The 19,717-nt window shown below is 35.3% G+C and overlaps 1 protein-coding gene across 1 annotated transcript in view; it reads right to left on the reverse strand.

The window, feature by feature from the left end:
- Window positions 1–18,102, reverse strand: part of LOC121730122 — a 32,288-nt gene extending 14,186 nt beyond the window's left edge. The window contains exon 1 of the mRNA XM_042118992.1: window positions 17,795–18,102. Within this exon, the coding sequence (XP_041974926.1) occupies window positions 17,795–17,987 (193 nt within the window). The 5' untranslated portion in view covers window positions 17,988–18,102. The remainder of the gene's footprint in view (window positions 1–17,794) is intronic.
- Window positions 18,103–19,717: the final 1,615 nt, after the last annotated feature.

Consider the following 19,717-nt stretch of genomic DNA (forward strand, 5'->3'; position numbering starts at 1 on the left):
AGCTTTTTTGTGTACCCAGCTTTTTTCAAATGCGCCAAAACCGTTTTGTGGTCAATCCCCAGTTCTTCAGCTACATCGTAACTACTAATATGCCGATCTAGCTCCACTTTTTCAAAAATGGCATCAGTTTTGTCCGTAACAGGGCGACTAGGCGCTTCTCTCACAGATACTGCATTAGGCCCATAAACATCACAAATTTTTTTCGCGGCTTGTGTTGCATTTTTACCTTTTTTGTAATAAAATTTTAAAATGTATCGATTTCTTCATTAGAATCACTCATTTTAACAATAAGAAAAACAAATGAAAATCTCACATTTACCTAATTTGAATTTAGAATTGTCTTCTGTAAAGTTAAAACTTTTTAATGATACCAAAATCAGCCAGATACAACTGGTATATTCCAAGATATTTTATGACAAAGTCATACATAGTATGTATGAATTTGTCATAAAATGCGAAAAGACTTTTTCCCCAACCTATTAAGCAAGATTAAAGATTAAAGTCCATTTAAATCACTAGGCACGTCAAGAGCAAAAAAAAACATTAAACGATTTGAAAATTACTGGTAGTAAGTATTTATTAATTTTAATTAAAAATAAAAGCAAAGAAATTCCGAGAATTAGAACCTCAGTCCTCATCGTTTGAGTCACTTAATACAAAATTCTTTATTCATTCTACAACGCAATTCGCCACCTATCACGAATTAGATTGTCCCACCAATTTTATAGTTTTCAAAAAATAGAGTAAGAAGCTAAAAAAAATAGTAAATGTTACATTACAGCGTGTTGTTTTGTTTCCGACCGTTCTAATTGAAGCAAACGTATCCACTATCCAATGGTTTACATTAAAACTGATAACCTTTTTAATATACTGACATAATATGACCTGTGGTCGTTGGTAGAGGCAATTTAAGTAAATACGCTGTCCGCTTTTAGACCTAACTGATACTAGGTATTGACGCGACAAAATGAACGAGTTATTATTAATAATAATATAATTTAATTGTACAATGGTTTCTGCTTTTTAAAATTAAATGTATGAAGAGAAAATATTCATTTTTTTAAACAATTACCTTTCTCAATTCACAGAGCCAAAGACGCATATTGATAGACATGACGAAACTATTAAAGTTCCGAAACTGAATCACAGAAACTTAAAAAGAGGAAAATATATTCTTTTTTTTATGAAATAGGGGGGGCAAACGAGCAAATGGGTCACCTGATGGAAAGCAACTTCCGTCGCCCATGGACACTCGCAGCATCAGAAGAGCTGCAGGTGCGTTGCCGGCCTTTTAAGAGGGAATAGGGGAGGGTAGGGAAGGGAAAAGGGTAGGGTATTAGGCCTCCAATAAACTCAACTCACTTCCTCGAAACACAGCGCAAGTGAGCCCGTGGTATTTCTCCGGTCGAGCCGGCCCGTTCGTGCCGAAGCATGGCTCTCCCACGTCAAAACTTGAAACTACAGCCGATATGGTGTCAAATACCTACCTGTTTTAAAGATAACGTCATTCACTAGCAAATGTTATGAGCAAATGAAACATGTGTGATTGAGACAATAATATTCATGACTCAGCCACATTAAGTCACTGTGAACACCACTTGACCAAATAAATAACTATTTGCCGTTGTAAGTCGCGATGTCAGTGGAATTTTATGTATTATATTTAGTTGCTGAAACTGTATAATATTTATGACTTTTCATTGGTTAGTGAAGATTTACAAATGTAAAATGTAATAATTACCATATAATATAAGATGTAGGAATGCATTTAATAAATTATTACATTATCGCACAAAAGTTAAGCGTATGAAAGTCTGTATCTAACATAATATTTATTTAATACGAGTCGATTCAAGTAAATATTTTTGTCATCAGAATATTTAACTTGAGCAATGTTCTGTAATTTGATGCGGAAAAATATTATGAATTAAGTTTCGCGCAGTCAGTAAGTTCAGTACAAAGTGTTTAAGTCAAAAAAAATAATACCTACAGCAAAATGTGCCATTAATGTCCAGATAAATCTTAAATCTGCGATACCAATACAAAGTATGAACATAATACGCCATATTATTATTTTCACTAGGGTTTACTTAAGTGGGAGAGGATGACGTTAGCAAATTAAACCTTCGTAGTTTGCACTGAATCAAGTGTTTGCGTCATTACCGGAGACCGGGCCTAGTAATACATAACTTGTTCATTTTACTGTAACTATGCATCAGCATTAAAACTACGATTAGCATTAAACATTTTGTAAACTAAACTGTTTGACGGGTGTCTGATTTTGTAATGTAGGCTCTATTCTATTCTGTAGTTAGGTTATGTTTATAGTTCCCTAGATACAGGACATCAAGCTCATCGTATTAAGATAAATGATTTTAATGGATAAAATCTAACTAAAATAATAACATTATAAGCAATGGCTGTTATTGTAATACTTATCTGTTTCTTTATTATTATTTTTTTATTCTTATTCAAAATTTAAGAATAATATCAACAATCACATTTAACTTACCATAAACGATGAAAATAATGTAAATGTACAATTTGTCTATAATTAAAAAACCGACCAAGTGCGTGTCGCGCCACGCGCAATATAGAGTTCCGTATTACCGCTAGTTTTTGATAATTCTTGTCAATGAATGCAGATTACGTGTTTCAGACTACTAACAACATCATCTCAGTTACGTTGGAATTGGAACGAAAAGTTCCTTTGTACTTCTACGAATACATTTTTTTAGTTGATCAACTAATATTTCCTACTCCCGTGAATTTTTTCACATTTCCAGAAACAACCGTTTAGCTTGTAGAAGGGCACTGGACTCTTAACGATTTTTTCCACTTTAAAACATCATATTTCACAAATGGATTCCTAAATCGGAAAATGATCTTTGAATACTCGTAATATTTTTATAAAACCTGTGGTGTGAAAAAATAAAAACGGTGGGGTAGACGCGAAAAAAATCACCCCCGCATTTATGTAGGGGAGGTAAAGTAATATTTTTTTAAGATTTTATATGTTACCATTTTGTCGGCATCATTAAGATGTGCATTCATGCCGAACTACGGCTTGATAGGCCCTATACTCTATAGTCTCTGAGTAAAACCGCGGACAGACAGACGGACAGACAGACGGACGGACGGACAGACCGAAACTATAAGGGTTCCTTGTTGACTACGGAACCCTAAAACGACGATTCCACTGAGTGTATGTTTTCGTAATGGTGGTGGACGCCAAGCGCATTAGTGAAACAATAACTTCTAATTGCTCGTTTCGCTCTACTCGTAGTACAGTCAAGATAAATAGCTGGCAGTGTGCTAAGTGTGTACCACATTTTCTATCACACGTTAATATCTTCTGTAAATAGATTTGGCCAATTTCCTTTACATCACGAATACTTGAGAACGCTAAGGTAGGACACGACACCAAGAGTGTGGGGATCGTTCCAACGTTTTGGAGTACAGCCAACGTAGAGACGTAAATGTTTCGTTTTTGCTTTCGAGATGAATTCCTCACCGCCATTCAAATGTACTAATTTGAGAACACTTAAACTGGATGAAATTATTATTGATAATTGGTATATCAACATTTATAATCTTGAACAATATAACTAGTAAACGTTAACTCAGCGCCAGCTATTTACTTTTCTTTAGATTTTTAGGAGGTATCTAGTATGTAATTAAGTTTTAATAAACTAGCGACCCGCCCCGGCGTCGCACGGGTATAAAATATATTGCCACTGAAAAAATTATTAAAATCGATACCCTATGATCCTTCACGTGGTCTACTTCTTATCTGTGCCAAATAACATAAAAATTGCTCCAGTAGTTCGCGAGATAAGCCCTTTCAAATAATTTCCTCCGTTTTTACCACATTCTCCTATTAGTCTTAGCGTGATTAAATATAGCTTATAGCCTTCCTCCATAAATGGGCTATCTAACACTGAAAGAATTTTTCAAATCGGACCAGTAGTTCCTGAGATCAGCGCGTTCAAATTATTTTCCTCGTTTTTTCCACATTTTCCTCTATTTCTTCGCTCCTGTTAGTCTTAGCGTGATAAAATATAGCCTATAGCCTTCCTCGATAAACGGGCTATCTAACACTGAAAGAATCATCAAAATCCGTTGCGTAGTTTTAAAGATTAAAGGGAACAAAGGGACATAAGGTGAAAAAAACGACTTTGTTTTATAATAAGTACCTGGATGACCGAGCTTTGCTCGGTACCTATAGCAAACACTCATTGACTTCGTGTTACTTAATAACGCCATCTGCTGGTCGTTAAAACAATTAGTTGCCAACAAAATAGTATTATTATTCGCCAATAGATGTCAGGAAGAGTCATGTTTTTCAGTTTATCGATTATCGATAAAAGGCGAATAAAAAGACATTTTCTGAAAATGATTAATTAAAGCTATGTTTGTGTTCCGAAAATTGGTAATACATAATATTTTAATAAAGTAAAAAAATTTAAACACCATTAGCAACATTTTGCTAATGGTGTTTAAATTTTTTTCGTTTCTCTATATTTCATAGAAATGACATGGAATGTATGAAAAACTATAATTTGCCAAACACCCGTAACAAAATGATTTCAATGCAAGTATTTGGTTTTAATTTGGAATAAAATGGTTGCAAAAATAAATTATAGGTTATATTGTTAGTATGACATCATAATTCACATGTTCATTATACACATAGTATCAACTTGATAACAGTAAGTAAAATTGTTATGATCAAAAACCTATTTATCAACGCTGTTTCATAACTTTTGTCGGTTTGATAGAGGACTGAGGAATATAATATTATATTTAATGAAAACACAAATGTATAACGTTGATTGTGTTATCAAAGCGTACTGCCGCGATGTAGCATGAGGTTGCGGTCCACATTTTGTACTTGTTTACGCTAATTTTTCGCTCACATATTCGTGTCGATATAAAGTCGAAAAAAGTTTGTAGTTTGTATCGACAGACGAATATGTGAGCGAAAAAAGAGCTTGTCTTCTTATTAAGAAGTGTTCTTTAAAATATGCTTCATTGGAAGCGTTGCTGTGGTTGAGACATTGCACTGCATATACCGCATAATGCGCTCTAGTATCTACTGCATTTGGAAAACACATTTTATGTAGATATAAATCTACTAGATCATAGGTTCTTAACGTGGGCGATACAATGATATTGTATGTTACTAAGTATTTTAGAAACTCATTGGGGCGATAACGCCCCCTTGACTTTCAGGGGGGCAGTAGAAGACCCAGAGAAAATTAGGGAGCATTGAGATGGCGCAGATGGGGCATGGGTAGATTAAAAAATATAGTCTAAAAAGGCAAAAAAAATCAAGCTAATCACGTACTAAAGTAAAATAAAAATTAATATCGTTTTATTTTCGTTATTTTAGGTATTGTAATCATTTTTTTATCAAAAATGTCAAAAAGAATATTCCTCAATATACTAAGCATGCGTTTTAATTGCTCCCATTGAAACATTCTTCTTTCATTCTTCATTTTAAACTCAGAAATAAGGTAGGGGTCATATTCCTATCTTACGACTATAATGATCTTACGTTTAAATATAATCGTGGCAATAGCTGTTTTAAATCCGCGACAGATGTAAAAAAAGTAAGTAAGTAAAATTAAGATGGAGGGCTGTGGAAAAAAACATATTCTAAAAGTGGGTGGTGAGCAAAATAAGGTTGAGAAACTATCTACTAGATCAAGAACCTGCGATGGCCAGACCTTCCTCAGTTCTGTAAAGCTGAAAGTTTACCTGTTTGTGGCCTTTACATTGCATAGGTAAGAACGACCAGCAACTATGGAGTTTCGGTCGCGGTTACTTTAGGAGGTACCCAGTTCTGAAGGTCTACCTGACCTTCCAGAAAGGGTAAAGGTCAATTTCATAGCTTATATTCTTCGCGGTAAGTGGAGGAATCTCGTCTTCCAGTGCCGGACATTTTTGACAGCTGCCAGACACCCTTAAACTTTCTTAAAGTATTAGACTTTGAGGGTGCCTAGCAGTGGGAAGCAACTGTCAAAAATGTCCGGCTTTGGAAGACCAGATTCCTCCACATACCACAAAGAATATAAGCTATGAAATTGAGCTTTACTCTTTCTGGAAGGTCAGGTAGATCTTCAGAACTGGATACCTCCTAAAGTAACCGCGAATCACGATCGATTCTCCATAGTTGCTGGTCGTTCTTACCTCTGTAAAGGCCACAAACAGGTAAACTTTTAGCTTTACGAAACTGAGGAAAGTCTGGCCGTCGCGGGCTCTTGGTCCATACGAGGATCCAGTGGCACTCGGATGAGATTGTCATGGATGCAAAGATGTGACTTAAAAATTGCACTTGCGTTATCATTTCGGCTACATGCACAATAATACTCACATCTGCGTCTCAAGTGACAAGAGCTTTGGAGACCCTATTTAGTTTAAAACTTAAGTTTAAAAACTTCGATCAAATTGTTCCACAACCAAACTTTTGTAACCAAAAAATTAAAAAAAACATAATACAATGTAGAGCCATTAAGGAGCTCGCTAAGTCGATTTATATAAATCGTTGAGAATTTTTTCTGTGATAACAAAAATCTTTTGAAGTTGTTACTTACCATGTACTAGGTATGTACATAATATTATTAAAACTAGGCCAATGATGTTTGTACTTTAATTATTGGTGTTTTTGTTGTAAATATTTTGATGTTAGCGCAATATTACACTAATAAGCGACTTTTAATATTTTAAAATTGATTTTTATACTGAGCAATAAAACTAAACGTTGCAATAATGTAGATACGTAATTTGCGCATTATTCCGTGAAATTTACTCTGTGTGCTGATAAAATCTGATAAAAGATAGCTAGTAGGTAGAACAAAAGATAATAAAGTGTGACTTATTTTGTATGTTTGAAATACTTTTGGATCGCTTTATCATAATAGGTACACAAAACACATTGTGTGCCCTTATGACTTACATAAACGTTATTATCGAGCCACCGAATTTTATATTGCTATTTTTAGAGTCGATGACGATTTATTTTTGACGAATTAATTTTATCAAATGGTTAGTAACATTTTTTTATTTACTTACTTAATTGGAATTTATCTCTAAATATTTTTCAAATATTTTCCTAATTTCTGTTAATTGGCAAATATCTAGAATGTAGGCAAGCATTGGCCAGGGGGAAACAATGATCCAATCATCTCGAACCGTTGAGGCAATAGGCGATTCTCGGAATACCCCCGAGCACGCGCCGACGCCGCCTCCCGTCGCGTCATATTACAAACTTTTTCATATTGACGTCTCGGATGTTTTCGAGAACTACCTGCCTTCCCATTACTGCAAAGTTATTTTGAATTACCGAGAACCGACGTTCTCGAATTATGTTTAAACGTTTTTGTTAGAAATCGTCGCTGTTTCTAGAGCTTCGAAAGGGATTTACTGTTTTAATTTGTTTTGTTTTAATCGCGCTACGTAAAATATAGATTTGGATAGATAAGAAATTGATAGATACACATAGATTTAAAAGTTTAGAGCATGTTTGTATGAACATAATTGAATATCTGGTGTGGTTTTATAATTCATTAGAAAAGACAGGTGGCAGACAAAAACCTTGTACGATATCTTCCGCTGTGTAACTATTTTTATTACAAAAGGATCTACCCCTTTTGTAATTTAAAGGAAAATGAACTCGTATCATTGGCAGTGATAAAATTATTAGAATTTTACTTTACCTGCTGGATGATATCAGCAACGTCATATCATTCGATATTCAAAAATCTCTGATAAGAACCGAGTATAATCATTAATCACTCATCACGCTAGAAGTGTGATAGCAATATCATAACGATTCGCAAATTTTTAATTTTTTCGCAATTTTGTGAGTTTATCAAAATAATAACGATGCAAAAAAATTGTTAACTATAGCTTAGATAGTATGTATTCAAAACTAGATGTAACAGAAATTGTTGTTTAAACCGTAATTTGGTATAAATGCTGTGTGAAGCAAAAAATATCATACTTTATTATTCGACGGATTTTTAATAGTAGGGAATCAATGGTAAAACGTAACGGTAAAACTCGAGTAATATAAAATCCTATCCCGACTTTGGAAGACCAGATTCCTCCACATACCACAAAGAATATAAGCTATGAAATTGAGCTTTACTCTTTCTGGAAGGTCAGGTAGATCTTCAGAACTGGATACCTCCTAAAGTAACCGCGAATCGCGATCGATTCTCCATAGTTGCTGGCCGTTCTTACCTCTGTAAAGGCCACAAACAGGTAAACTTTTAGCTTTACGAAACTGAGGAAAGTCTGGCCGTCGCGGGCTCTTGGTCCATACGAGGATCCAGTGGCACTCGGATGAGATTGTTATGGATGCAAAGATGTGACTTAAAAATTGCACTTGCGTTATCATTTCGGCTACATGCACAATAATACTCACATCTGCGTCTCAAGTGACAAGAGCTTTGGAGACCCTATTTAGTTTAAAACTTAAGTTTAAAAACTTCGATCAAATTGTTCCACAACCAAACTTTTGTAACCAAAAAATTTAAAAAAACATAATACAATGTAGAGCCATTAAGGAGCTCGCTAAGTCGATTTGTATAAATCGTTGAGAATTTTTTCTGTGATAACAAAAATCTTTTGAAGTTGTTACTTACCATGTACTAGGTATGTACATAATATTATTAAAACTAGGCCAATGATGTTTGTTCTTTAATTATTGGTGTTTTTGTCAATCAATGGTAAAACGTAACGGTAAAACTCGAGTAATATAAAATCCTATCCCGACTTGACAAAACCTACAGGCAAGGTTCGTGGTAAATAAAAACAGCACAACAAGTGGATGTATTAACGAGATGCGACGCTCAGGCTGGCGGCAACGCGGCGCCGCCGAGCCTGCCAGCCGTTGTCATAGTGATCCTTATGAATAGTTAGTTGAAGCGAGAACATACGACGCCCGTAATACGGGGTATTTAATTTTGTCGCCATTATGTACGCTCAGTCGAAATATCAACAATTTTCCGGGGCGTCTATCACAACGAGAATTGCTCGAATTAATAGTCGATAACTTACATTTTACGACTGTTACTGAAATAGTTTCTTTATCATTCATAGCTAGTAAGATGGTTATATTATTTCTTGGCTCTATTATTGTTTGGATTGGTATTCGGTAGAAAGGACGCCATAAGGAGCCTCAAGAAAACGGGTTAAGTTTGTATAAAAAAAGAAAACATAATAATTATAGTAGGTATTCAAAAAATCCAAATTCACGCAGTAGTCTGACGAGTTAGTGAAAACAAAATCGTTACCTGGAAGTAAGGTAAAAGCACTAATGGCAGACGCTTTAAGGAAACAATTGTAAAATATATATTTATTAAAATAAAGGATTGATAAATTCTTCCATGTCTTCAGTAACTCTTACAAAATAAAATATATAAATTATTGGTCTTTTTGTAAACTTAGTCCTAACAACTATAAGTATAATAGATGACATCACAGAAAACGAACATCACTAATAGTAGACACCAATATAAACTAATAGTTGACATAGAACATTACATTACATTTAACATTTTTCCTATTATTAGGTCTTTATTTGCCGTTTTTCAAAAGATTTAATTTACTTCATCATAGTAACTACATGTATATGAAATATTATCCACGTTGTCTCCAGATTCTATCCATTCTTCTTCCATGCTGAAACTATCTTTTCCTTTTATATTTTTATTTTTCACATATTTTTTCCTAGCAAATTTATTTTCAGTCTTTAGTCTCCATGCTTCTCTTGCCTCTTCTTTTTTCTTCTTTATTTTCTCAGCTCTCCTTTTTCTTCTTTTTACTGCTACAAAACTAAAGCAATCGATTTTTAGATCAGACAAGGTCTAATATGTCAATTTTCAGGTACAGTAGTTCTAATTTGTTAGCTTGTTAATATAATTATATTTTCAGAGAATATTGATGATATTTGCAGTGGAATAAACAACAAAATAACTTTAGTATGTATTGCAAAATGATGATATGAGTTCCATGTCATCTATTAGGTTTTTTAACATTTTCAAGAACTATTAGTAGACACCCTTTATATTGTTAGGGAAAATGGATAACAAATCATAAATAAACATCAATTAGTGTAAACAACATGACCATTAATCCAATGAAATCAATAGAAATTAAAAAAAAACAAATAAATGTATTCAAAACTTACGTGCAAAATTTCGCCTTCCTTAAGAGGATACACCAGGGGCGAGAGAAATTGAAAATAGGTATTTGAAAATGTATTGCTGTCTCACCAATCTCAAGTCTCCCACCGCAGAGCGCGATAGAGACAACACGACAAAAGTTCTAATAAAAGAACAGAAAATCTTCGATTCGTTGTCCGCTGATTTCTTCTCCAAAACTTAACCGATTTAAGTACTTTTTTCATTAAGAATTAAAGGAAGGCTTGAGCTGTGTTCCTATGTTTTATTTTTTCTGTATATTTTAGCCAGTTTTGTTTTCTGGGTGTTTGAACACAGAGGAAAATCTGGCCATTTTTTTGGGTTTTTGGACGTTCTTATCTTTTTTAATAATAAAATTATGAAAAAAAGGAAAACATAGGGACATGCTAATAGTGGCCATAGATATTCAGGAAAAAAATCATAACTCTACCGGCATTATCCAGGGAGGAAACAGGGGACAACGTTTGTATGGAAAAACGGCGGTGTGGAATCCTCTTAACCTATTTGCTAAGAAACTGCCGAGCGCGAGTTGACGCGGTCACATTTTTTACGAAAACTGATCCCATTTTAAAATTTTGTTCCCGAAGGCGTCCCTAATCTATTTTTTCACGTCAACAGATAGCTTGAGAAGCTTATAAAATTTATAGTGTTGAGAAAAAATTTGACTAATTCTTATTTTTATGGTATTTTTGTCGTAAGTGTCATCTATTAGTTCCGAGTCTACCATTAGTGCTCTTACCTTAAATTTATTAATTAATGGTAGAGACACGTCTCACGAGATGCCGTTAGTCATAATAATAATACTTATCCTCGTATTATATGATGTATTTTGTGTTTTCATAATCATTAAATATTTAATAATAACCTATTGTAATACATATGTTGGTATGTGCGTATAAAACTGTGACGTCAAAAGAACCATGTGAACCAAAATACGTTCATGTCTAAATTAAGTCTGGCGAGTAGTCGCTAGGACACAAATCACAATCAACAAATTTTTCTGATATTATTAAAATTATGTAGATTGTAGATACATAATAGGTATGTGTATGTAACTTAATAATGCCTAATGTTATTATTTGTTCTTCTGTAACACAATATATTATAGAGTCTGCAGTCTGCACCACCAGCAGGCTGTAGCACGGTCACCAAAGAAATGGTTACTATCTACAGAAGAATAGACAAAGTAACAGGTTGACAAAGGAAATCCGCCATTTTATTACTAAAAACTGTCAGTATGTTAGCAGTATACGTGCATTCTTTCCCGTTTCTAATGTTGTTACGGTAAGCCTGCTGATAGGTGGTGCAGAATGCAGACACTAATCTCTATAATAACAAGTTACTAGACTTTAGTAGAAAGTTTGTATATTATGTACTGCATACTAGTGCAGAAAAATGGCAAAATATAACCTAGGTTGTAAATTTAAGCATTTTATAGCATAGTAGTCTTCGATTGCGTTAAAAATTCGCAAATAACTTTCCTTGTAGATATTTTTAATTTAATTTACTCCTACATAATATATGAATCTCGCTTATTAAAATATATCTGTAGAAGTTATACTTGTATGTATTTACATAATAATGCGACACACATAGTGCGTCGCGCATTGACGTTCACAAAATTACAAGTGAAATTCAATAAAGGTCATAGGCCGCAAACACTTACCGATTTTGACGCAAGAACGGTTGATACTTAAATTTTTAAGGTTTAATTTCTAATTATATATTTTAATTTTCATAAATTATAAGGACTTTTTAGAGATATTTAATAGGAAAGATTTTAATACCATAGGGCGTTACGCGTATGATTAACATTGCATTGTTTTTTTTTTTTCGACCAAACATAGGCCATCGTCTCTTTGTTAGTTTTTGAAATATCTCAAAAAGAAAATCCCAATCATCGTAAATCGTAACGTCGCACAATATATTGATAAACGTCTAGACTCTAGACTCTAGGAATCATTCTAAATATCAAAAAGATGCAGTTTTATATGAAACAGTCATCAAGATACCTAGCAGGGTAATTGGCAAAAATCTTTCGTTCACACGCGACGAATTTATCGTATGTCCAGAATTTGCAATTAGGCACAATACTAAATTATAAATATTATTATGTGGGTTAAATATTGTACTTCTTTCATCTCGAGCCTAGCTATTGGTGTGTGTATTTCCGACGCACATTGACTTTTGGCCGGCATGCTACAAAACCTGTACGAAACGAGCACCTGCTGCAGCACACCGTCTCGGTATGAACTCCGTGTTGTATACGTATATTTGCGTATACGATCCAAAGGTTTTCTGCTCGTACAAAGAAAGCTACATCACAAGTTTTGTGGTATACTTTTGAGTTCTCTCGTACTATGTAGTGACTGATGAGATTACTTGCAGATTCATGAATGTTTACGACAGAATAAAAATTGAAGAAAATGACGAAAAGAAGCTGTGACTGAAAAGAAATTAAATTAATAATTATATCCACGACTACTACAGTCACAGTACATTACTTGAACAGAACAGAGAATTGGAATGTAAAAGTTATTTTGCTTACGAGTTCGGAGCAAGTGGTTGGTGTGTGGTAACTTATTGCCGCAATGAGTCATAGACAGGGTTTGCCACATCCTACGCATTTACTTGGAAACTGTTATAAAAATAAATACCGAAGCAGCAATAATGAGGACAATTACGAGGTAGCAAATAAGACGTTGTGTTATGATGATTAAAATTATGATATAATAATAATGATACCTTCCACACTAGTTTCATTGCAACCAGAGCAGACAAAAGAAGTTACATAGTGCCTAAATGTGTGCTCAGTATACAAGATCAATCTCTCTAACTCCACTCTCATGTACCCTCTTACCCTACCCAGTAGACCAAGACTATAGTCGTCAGATCGGATACAGGCGGCAGAACCTACTTTTTTGGCAAAATTTTCATTTTCTAACACACATCACGCAAATATTGAATTACCTCATCAATAAATAGAATAGAATATTTTTGCAAAAGTGCATTAGTTATTCACCAATCTATACTAATATTATAAAGAGGTAAACTTTGTTTGTTTGTATGTTTGTTTGTTTGTTTAATTGTAATGAATAAGCTCAAAAACTACTAGACCGATTTTAAAAATTCTTTCACCATTCGAAAGCTACATTATTTACGAGTAACATAGGCTACTTTTTATTTTGGAAAATATAGGGTTCCGTAAGATATTTCAGTTTTTTGGAAACAACCAGAAAATTTACTTATTTTGCGTACGCTGCCTAAACTATAAAAGATAGAACTATACAATGTTCTAAGTAAATGTAGATCTTATAAATATCTACAAAAATGTCCGCGACACACTATGACTATACCTATCTATGTCAAGTGAGGCACAACAACCATTTTTTTATTTAAAAATCTTGATTTTTATTGGACTACATTTAAACGGATTTATTTTCTCATGCTAATAATCCTGATCAAAATAAATTATTTCATCACTAAGTACAGTTTATGTAGAATATATTTGGTCTTTGAATTATTAAAATTTGACTTTTGGTGTAGAAGTTATGGCGAAACTAAAATATTGCGATGTACGCCCGTTTCGAAGGGCGCAACCAATGCGGCGATGCGCTCGCGGGAAGGGTATCACTATGTACAATATACATCGCCCGCGTAATTTAGGAATGTCACGGAAACCGTACATTTTTCCGCAAAAAAGAAACCTATGTCCTTTCATGTAAATAATGTACCAAGTATTGTACACATTGAAAAGGTCTACAGAAAACTCTGTAGACCTTTAAAAAATACTTTAAGAGGATACACCAAGGGCGAGAGAAATTGAAAATAGGAATTTGAAAATGTATTGCTGTCTCAACAATCTCAAGTCTCCCACCGCAGAGCGCGATAGAGACAACAAAACAAAAGTTCTAATAAAAGAACAGAAAATCTTCGATTCGTTGTCCGCTAATTTTTTCTCCAAAACTTAACTGATTTTAGTATTTTTTTCATCAAGAATTACAGCAAGGCTTGAGCTGTGTCCTATGTTTTAATTTTTTTGTATATTTTAGCCAGTTTTGTTTTCTGGGTGTTTGAACACAGAGGAAAATCTGGCAATTTTTTGGGTTTTTGGACGTTATCTTTTCTTAATAATAAAATCATGAAAAAAAAGAAAACATAGGGACATGTTAATAGTGGCCATAGATATTCAGGGAAAAAATCATAACTCTACCGGCATCATCCAGGGAGGAAACAGGGGACAACGTTTGTATGGAAAACGGCGGTGTGGAGTGTGGACTCCTCTTGAATACATTATTGATTATGGCCCTTTACAGCATTTTTTTAATAAATAAGGGGGCAAACGAGCAAACGGTTCACCTGATGGAAAGCAACTTCCGTCGCCCATGGACACTCGCAGCATCAGAAGAGCTGCAGGTGCGTTGCCGGCCTTTTAAGAGGAAATAGGGTAATAGAGGAGGGTAGGGATGGGAAGGGAAGGGAGGGGAATAGGGGAGGGTAGGGAAGGGAATAGGGTAGGGGATTGGGCCTCCGGTGAACTCACTCGGCGAAACACAGCGCAAGCGCTGTTTCACGCCGCTTTTCTGTGAGAACGTGGTATTTCTCCGGTCGAGCCGGCCCATTCGTGCCGAAGTATGGCTCTCCCACGTATGAAAGCGTATAAAACATAGGTATTATGATTTAAATTTTAAATGAATATTTTCGAAGATATTATTACAGATTTAAAAATTGCGGGACGTAGCTTTTGCGGCAGTAGGTACCGGCCAATGCTGGCCACGGGTAGTAATGAATATAAATTATTTATCAAAACTACTGAATCGATTTAAATCATTTTTTGACATAGGCTGTAATATATTTTATACCCGTGCGAAGCCGGGGCGGGTCGCTAGTTTTTAAATATTCTTCCACTTAGTAAGAATATACGAAAAAATTCTTAAAGAGAAAGTATGCTGACTGAATCGGATACGAAGGAGCCTTATAATGAATGGAAGATGACCATAGGAAGCGAACCAGGGGCTTGAAAGAACCAGTAGGACCGGTCCCCCGGCATTGCTTTTTGTTGTGTAGAAGCTTGTTGGAAAGGCTCGATTGCTTTTAATCCTGGTTAGTGGTTTATTAATAACTGAACTTCACTTGTTATCTAACAATAAAAACGCAATATTAAACACTAGATGACGCTCGCCACTTTGTTGCACCTAAATTAGTTTAACGCAAAGGTGTTACACGTGGGAGAGCCATGCTTCGGCACGAGTGGGCCGGCTCGACCGGAGAAATACCACGTTCTCACAGAAAAGCGGCGTGAAACAGCGCTTGCGCTGTGTTTCGCCGATTGAGTTCACCGGAGGCCCAATCCCCTACCCTATTCCCTTCCCTACCCTCCCCTATTCCCCTCCCTTCCCTTCCCATCCCTACCCTCCTCTATTACCCTATTTCCTCTTAAAAGGCCGGCAACGCACCTGCAGCTCTTCTGATGCTGCGAGTGTCCATGGGCGACGGAAGTTACTTTCCATCAGGTGACCCGTTTGCTCGTTTTCCCCCTTATTTCATAAAAAAAGGGAATCGTACATTCTTCCGGGTATTCTATCCGGTAGGTAAGTATCCTATGTGCTTTCCCGCGACTCAAAGTACTTATCTCCATATCAAATATCAGCAAAATCGGTTCAGCGGTTTAAGCTTGAGAGAGGCAACAAGACAGACAGAGAAATAAACATTTTTGCATTTATAATATTAAGTATGGATTAATGTCTACAATTTAAACGTTCTAAAAAGTAGACGCCAGTTTTGCAAATGTTTGGAGCCTGCTGTTATTTTTTTATAGTTAATTAACAAACACAGGCTCTTCAATCGTTCATTACTTCCATAAGGCTATTCCCCCCTAGCTTTGATCTGACGCCGACGGTTGGTGAGCGAATACCCCGGAGGCCGGAACGCATAAAGTATGAAAGGTTTTTTTTCATTCCTTAGTCCCATTATTTTAGTTTTGGACCTTTCGTAATAAGACTGATTTTTTAAACTTTTATGTGATTAATTGAGTTTTTGAATACTTTTTTTGCTTCAAAGTTTTTCAATGTTTATTAGGTAGTTGTTCGCGTAGATCGTTTTTTTTTATTTCAATTTAATCAATTATATTCTACTTATACAGATCTGTTACGTCCATACAATTTTCCGGCTTAAATCTCTTCCGAACAATTTTCAAATTCAAAATTGACAAATTTGACAGATAAGTGAAACAAAAGATACGAAAACCATTTACATAAAAGAGACAGTTCTATTTTTAAACGTCGAATCGTATCGCTGTCTCTTTCTTCGCCTGAGCTATGACGAAAATTCGATTTTTTCCAGATAGTTCGAAAAAATAATTGAAAATGTAAATAATCGAGGTATTTATTGCAATCAAGATATGTGGTAAGAGAATCCATGTGTTTTGTTTTCTTTTGAGTCATAATTGGTACATTTTCGAAACGCGCACGACGCCATTTTCAATTTATTTAGGTAAGACAAGACGCGGCACGTTCGTGACTGCGCTCGATGCAGACTAAACAACAGACGGCCCAATTGGGCCGTATTTGAATCTTCACAACGCGCGCGGTAGTATCATATCTGCTTTGAGTTTTTCATCATTGAATTTAATACAGAAAAACGTTTTCATAATATAAATTTTAAGTTAATGTTTCATGCTGTTATTATTTGTCTAAAAAAGTTTTACCTTATGTGGTTTGAAGCGATCATTGACGTCAGTGGCGATGTGTAATGTTTCTTATAACGTCTCTATATTATTATGATGTAAGCGTTATTCATTAATTAACTACAATAAAAAAGTATTTTATTATAACTCATGTTAAAGACTTCTTTGTTAAGCGGATACTCAATACTAATGTATTCGTAGGTATACAATACAGAATATATTGTATATATCAATGGAAAAATACCTCTATCGTGATCTGTTTTAAGCAAAAATAATTAGCATTTGAATAGTGTGTCCGAAACTACGCGTTAAGGCTTTCGAGATCCAAAAAAATATGGTTTTTAATTTGTATTAATCTATCTAAAAAAAATACTGCAACAATATCACAAGCAATTGAAAATAAACAAGCAATTTTTGCAGCTAGTGTACTTATTAATGTTACTTCATTAATTATAATTCTAATTTATTCGTTAATAGTGTCATGTAATTGATGCCATTATTCCGTTTACAGTACTGCTTTAAAATTCTGACGTACATAAATAGATTAAAGTAGTTGAATAAAATTTAAACGAAAATCGCAATTACCATGGAATGCAATGCATAGCCATGAATACTTTCATACAGAGAAACGGCAACATAGGAAGCTGTCAAATCGATTTCACTACTACAAGCATACTTCTGCACATGCCATTTCCTATCACGTACACAGTGTTATTTGTCCACTGTCCAGTAAAATTTTTGCACATTACTAATCGTAACTTGTGCTGTTTCTCTGTACGTAAGCGTATATTTTTATTCTGTGCTCTTGCCGCATTATCCACAAACGAGTGAATATGTAACTGTGTCGCGTCGACTCCGCTCAATTCTGTGGCAACATTGCGAATGTAAAACTCACCTTCCGGCTCCATCGGTTGCTTCGTCATGATGTGTGTTTTTAAAAGGTCACCGTTTCGCGCGTAATACTTTGGAACGCTCGAGCAAGGTGTGCAGCGGATTAGCTCGCGGCGCGCGGGGGCGGGCGGACGTGCCAAGGCGAGCGGGCGACCGACATGTTTACTCATACGCTCGCGGCGTAAATCACCGTGCATCTATTTCAAGTGAGCAGTGGGGAGCGCGGGGCAGTCAGACGCCGATGGCGGCCGGTCTGGCGCCAAAAGGATTCCCCGGCGCGTCGCGCGGCGCTCCCCGCGTTACATGCGAGGTCACGCGCAGCCGAAACGACACTGCCGCGAATATAAAATACTCCGCGCAGGGCACGTCGACCGATGCCTACATCGTTAAGTTTACACTCATATCAAAACTTGTAGGGGAGATCCAAAGATCGTACATTGTCTAGTACTTGAATATAAGCAATATATTTTAAAGCGCGATTTTATTCCGGAATAGTATAGTGACATCTACCGACACAAGTAGGAAGCTAAGTAAAAATTGATACTTAACCGATTCATTGCGGCGCACATTTTTGAAAACTTTTAGTAGTGGCGGCATACAATTTTCTCGTGACACGTTAGCCGTGTCATAGGCCATAGAAGTTGTATATGCCTCGCCAAAGATGTTGCAAACCTTTTGTAGGTTTCAAAGTTAGAAAAATGACAGCCCCTACTTTTGTCAATTCACAGAATATTCAGAAACGAAGCGTATAAGCTTGTTTTACGTGGAAAATTAAGATCGTTCAGAGTAGAAACTTCTAACGTGTAATTTGAGGGAGATACAATCGTTTTCTAATGACACGGCTCCCGTGTCATACGCCACACGTTAAAAAAATATATCACACGGCTGCCGTGTCATCCGCACTGATCGGTTAATATTTTGTCGGGGTTTGTGAAGGAGGTATGCAATTAGTACCTAATTACTGATTATTATAAAGATAAAAGGCCTTTGTTTTGCAGAAACTCTATATCTATCAATTGTTCAAACTGCATACACGATTTATCATAGCTAATAAATCTATACTTCATATTATAAAGCTGAAGAGTTTGTTTGAACGCGCTAATCTCAGGAACTACTGGTCCGATTTGAAAAATTCTTTGAGTGCCTTCCTCGATAAATGGTCTATAAAGCCCATTTATCGAGTAAGGCTATAGGCTATAATCTACATTACTTATATTATCACGCTACGACCAATAGAAGCGAACATACAGAGAGAAATGTAAAAAAGGGAAAAATATTTCAAAGTGCTTATCTCACGAACTACTGCAGCAATTTTATGTTTTTTGCCACAAATATAGAGTAGACCACGTGAAACGGAGGCTAATTATTTGCGGGAAATGTACGGTTTCCATGAAATTCCTAATTTACGCGGGCGAAGCCGCGCGGATCGTCTAGTCTAATATAAAATCAATGACTAATACTCACAAACGAAAAAAACTTTAAAAACAAGCTTTTACCGCCAAGTAAACTTGCATTATTCAATTTATAATAATGGGGATTGTCCATTTTTTTTAATTTTGCTCATTACAAAAACATTTCGAGGAATAAGGTCAGTGATCGTTTTTCTGTATATAAACGAAAAAAATACCCATTAGTTACTTATATTTTTGAACAAATACGTTTAACCTTTGTTTGACCTTCAATGGCGTTAAATTAGCAATAAATTCGACCAACATTACGTTTCGAACTTTTGGAAAGCTTCTCGTATCAGCTTTCACATAATGAGAACTTGCATTTGACGAACCAGCCATTATAAATAAGATTGTAAGGAAATTTAAAACATATGCAGAGGTCAATTGGCGGCCGATGATGACGTCAGAGCGGAACTTTAAAAATTTATTGAGAAAAAACTAGCCAATGAATTTCAAAATTATTTAATTTATATTCT

This window comes from Aricia agestis, chromosome 9 (genome assembly GCF_905147365.1).
Source record: "Aricia agestis chromosome 9, ilAriAges1.1, whole genome shotgun sequence".
In the NCBI taxonomy this organism is placed as follows: domain Eukaryota; kingdom Metazoa; phylum Arthropoda; class Insecta; order Lepidoptera; family Lycaenidae; genus Aricia; species Aricia agestis.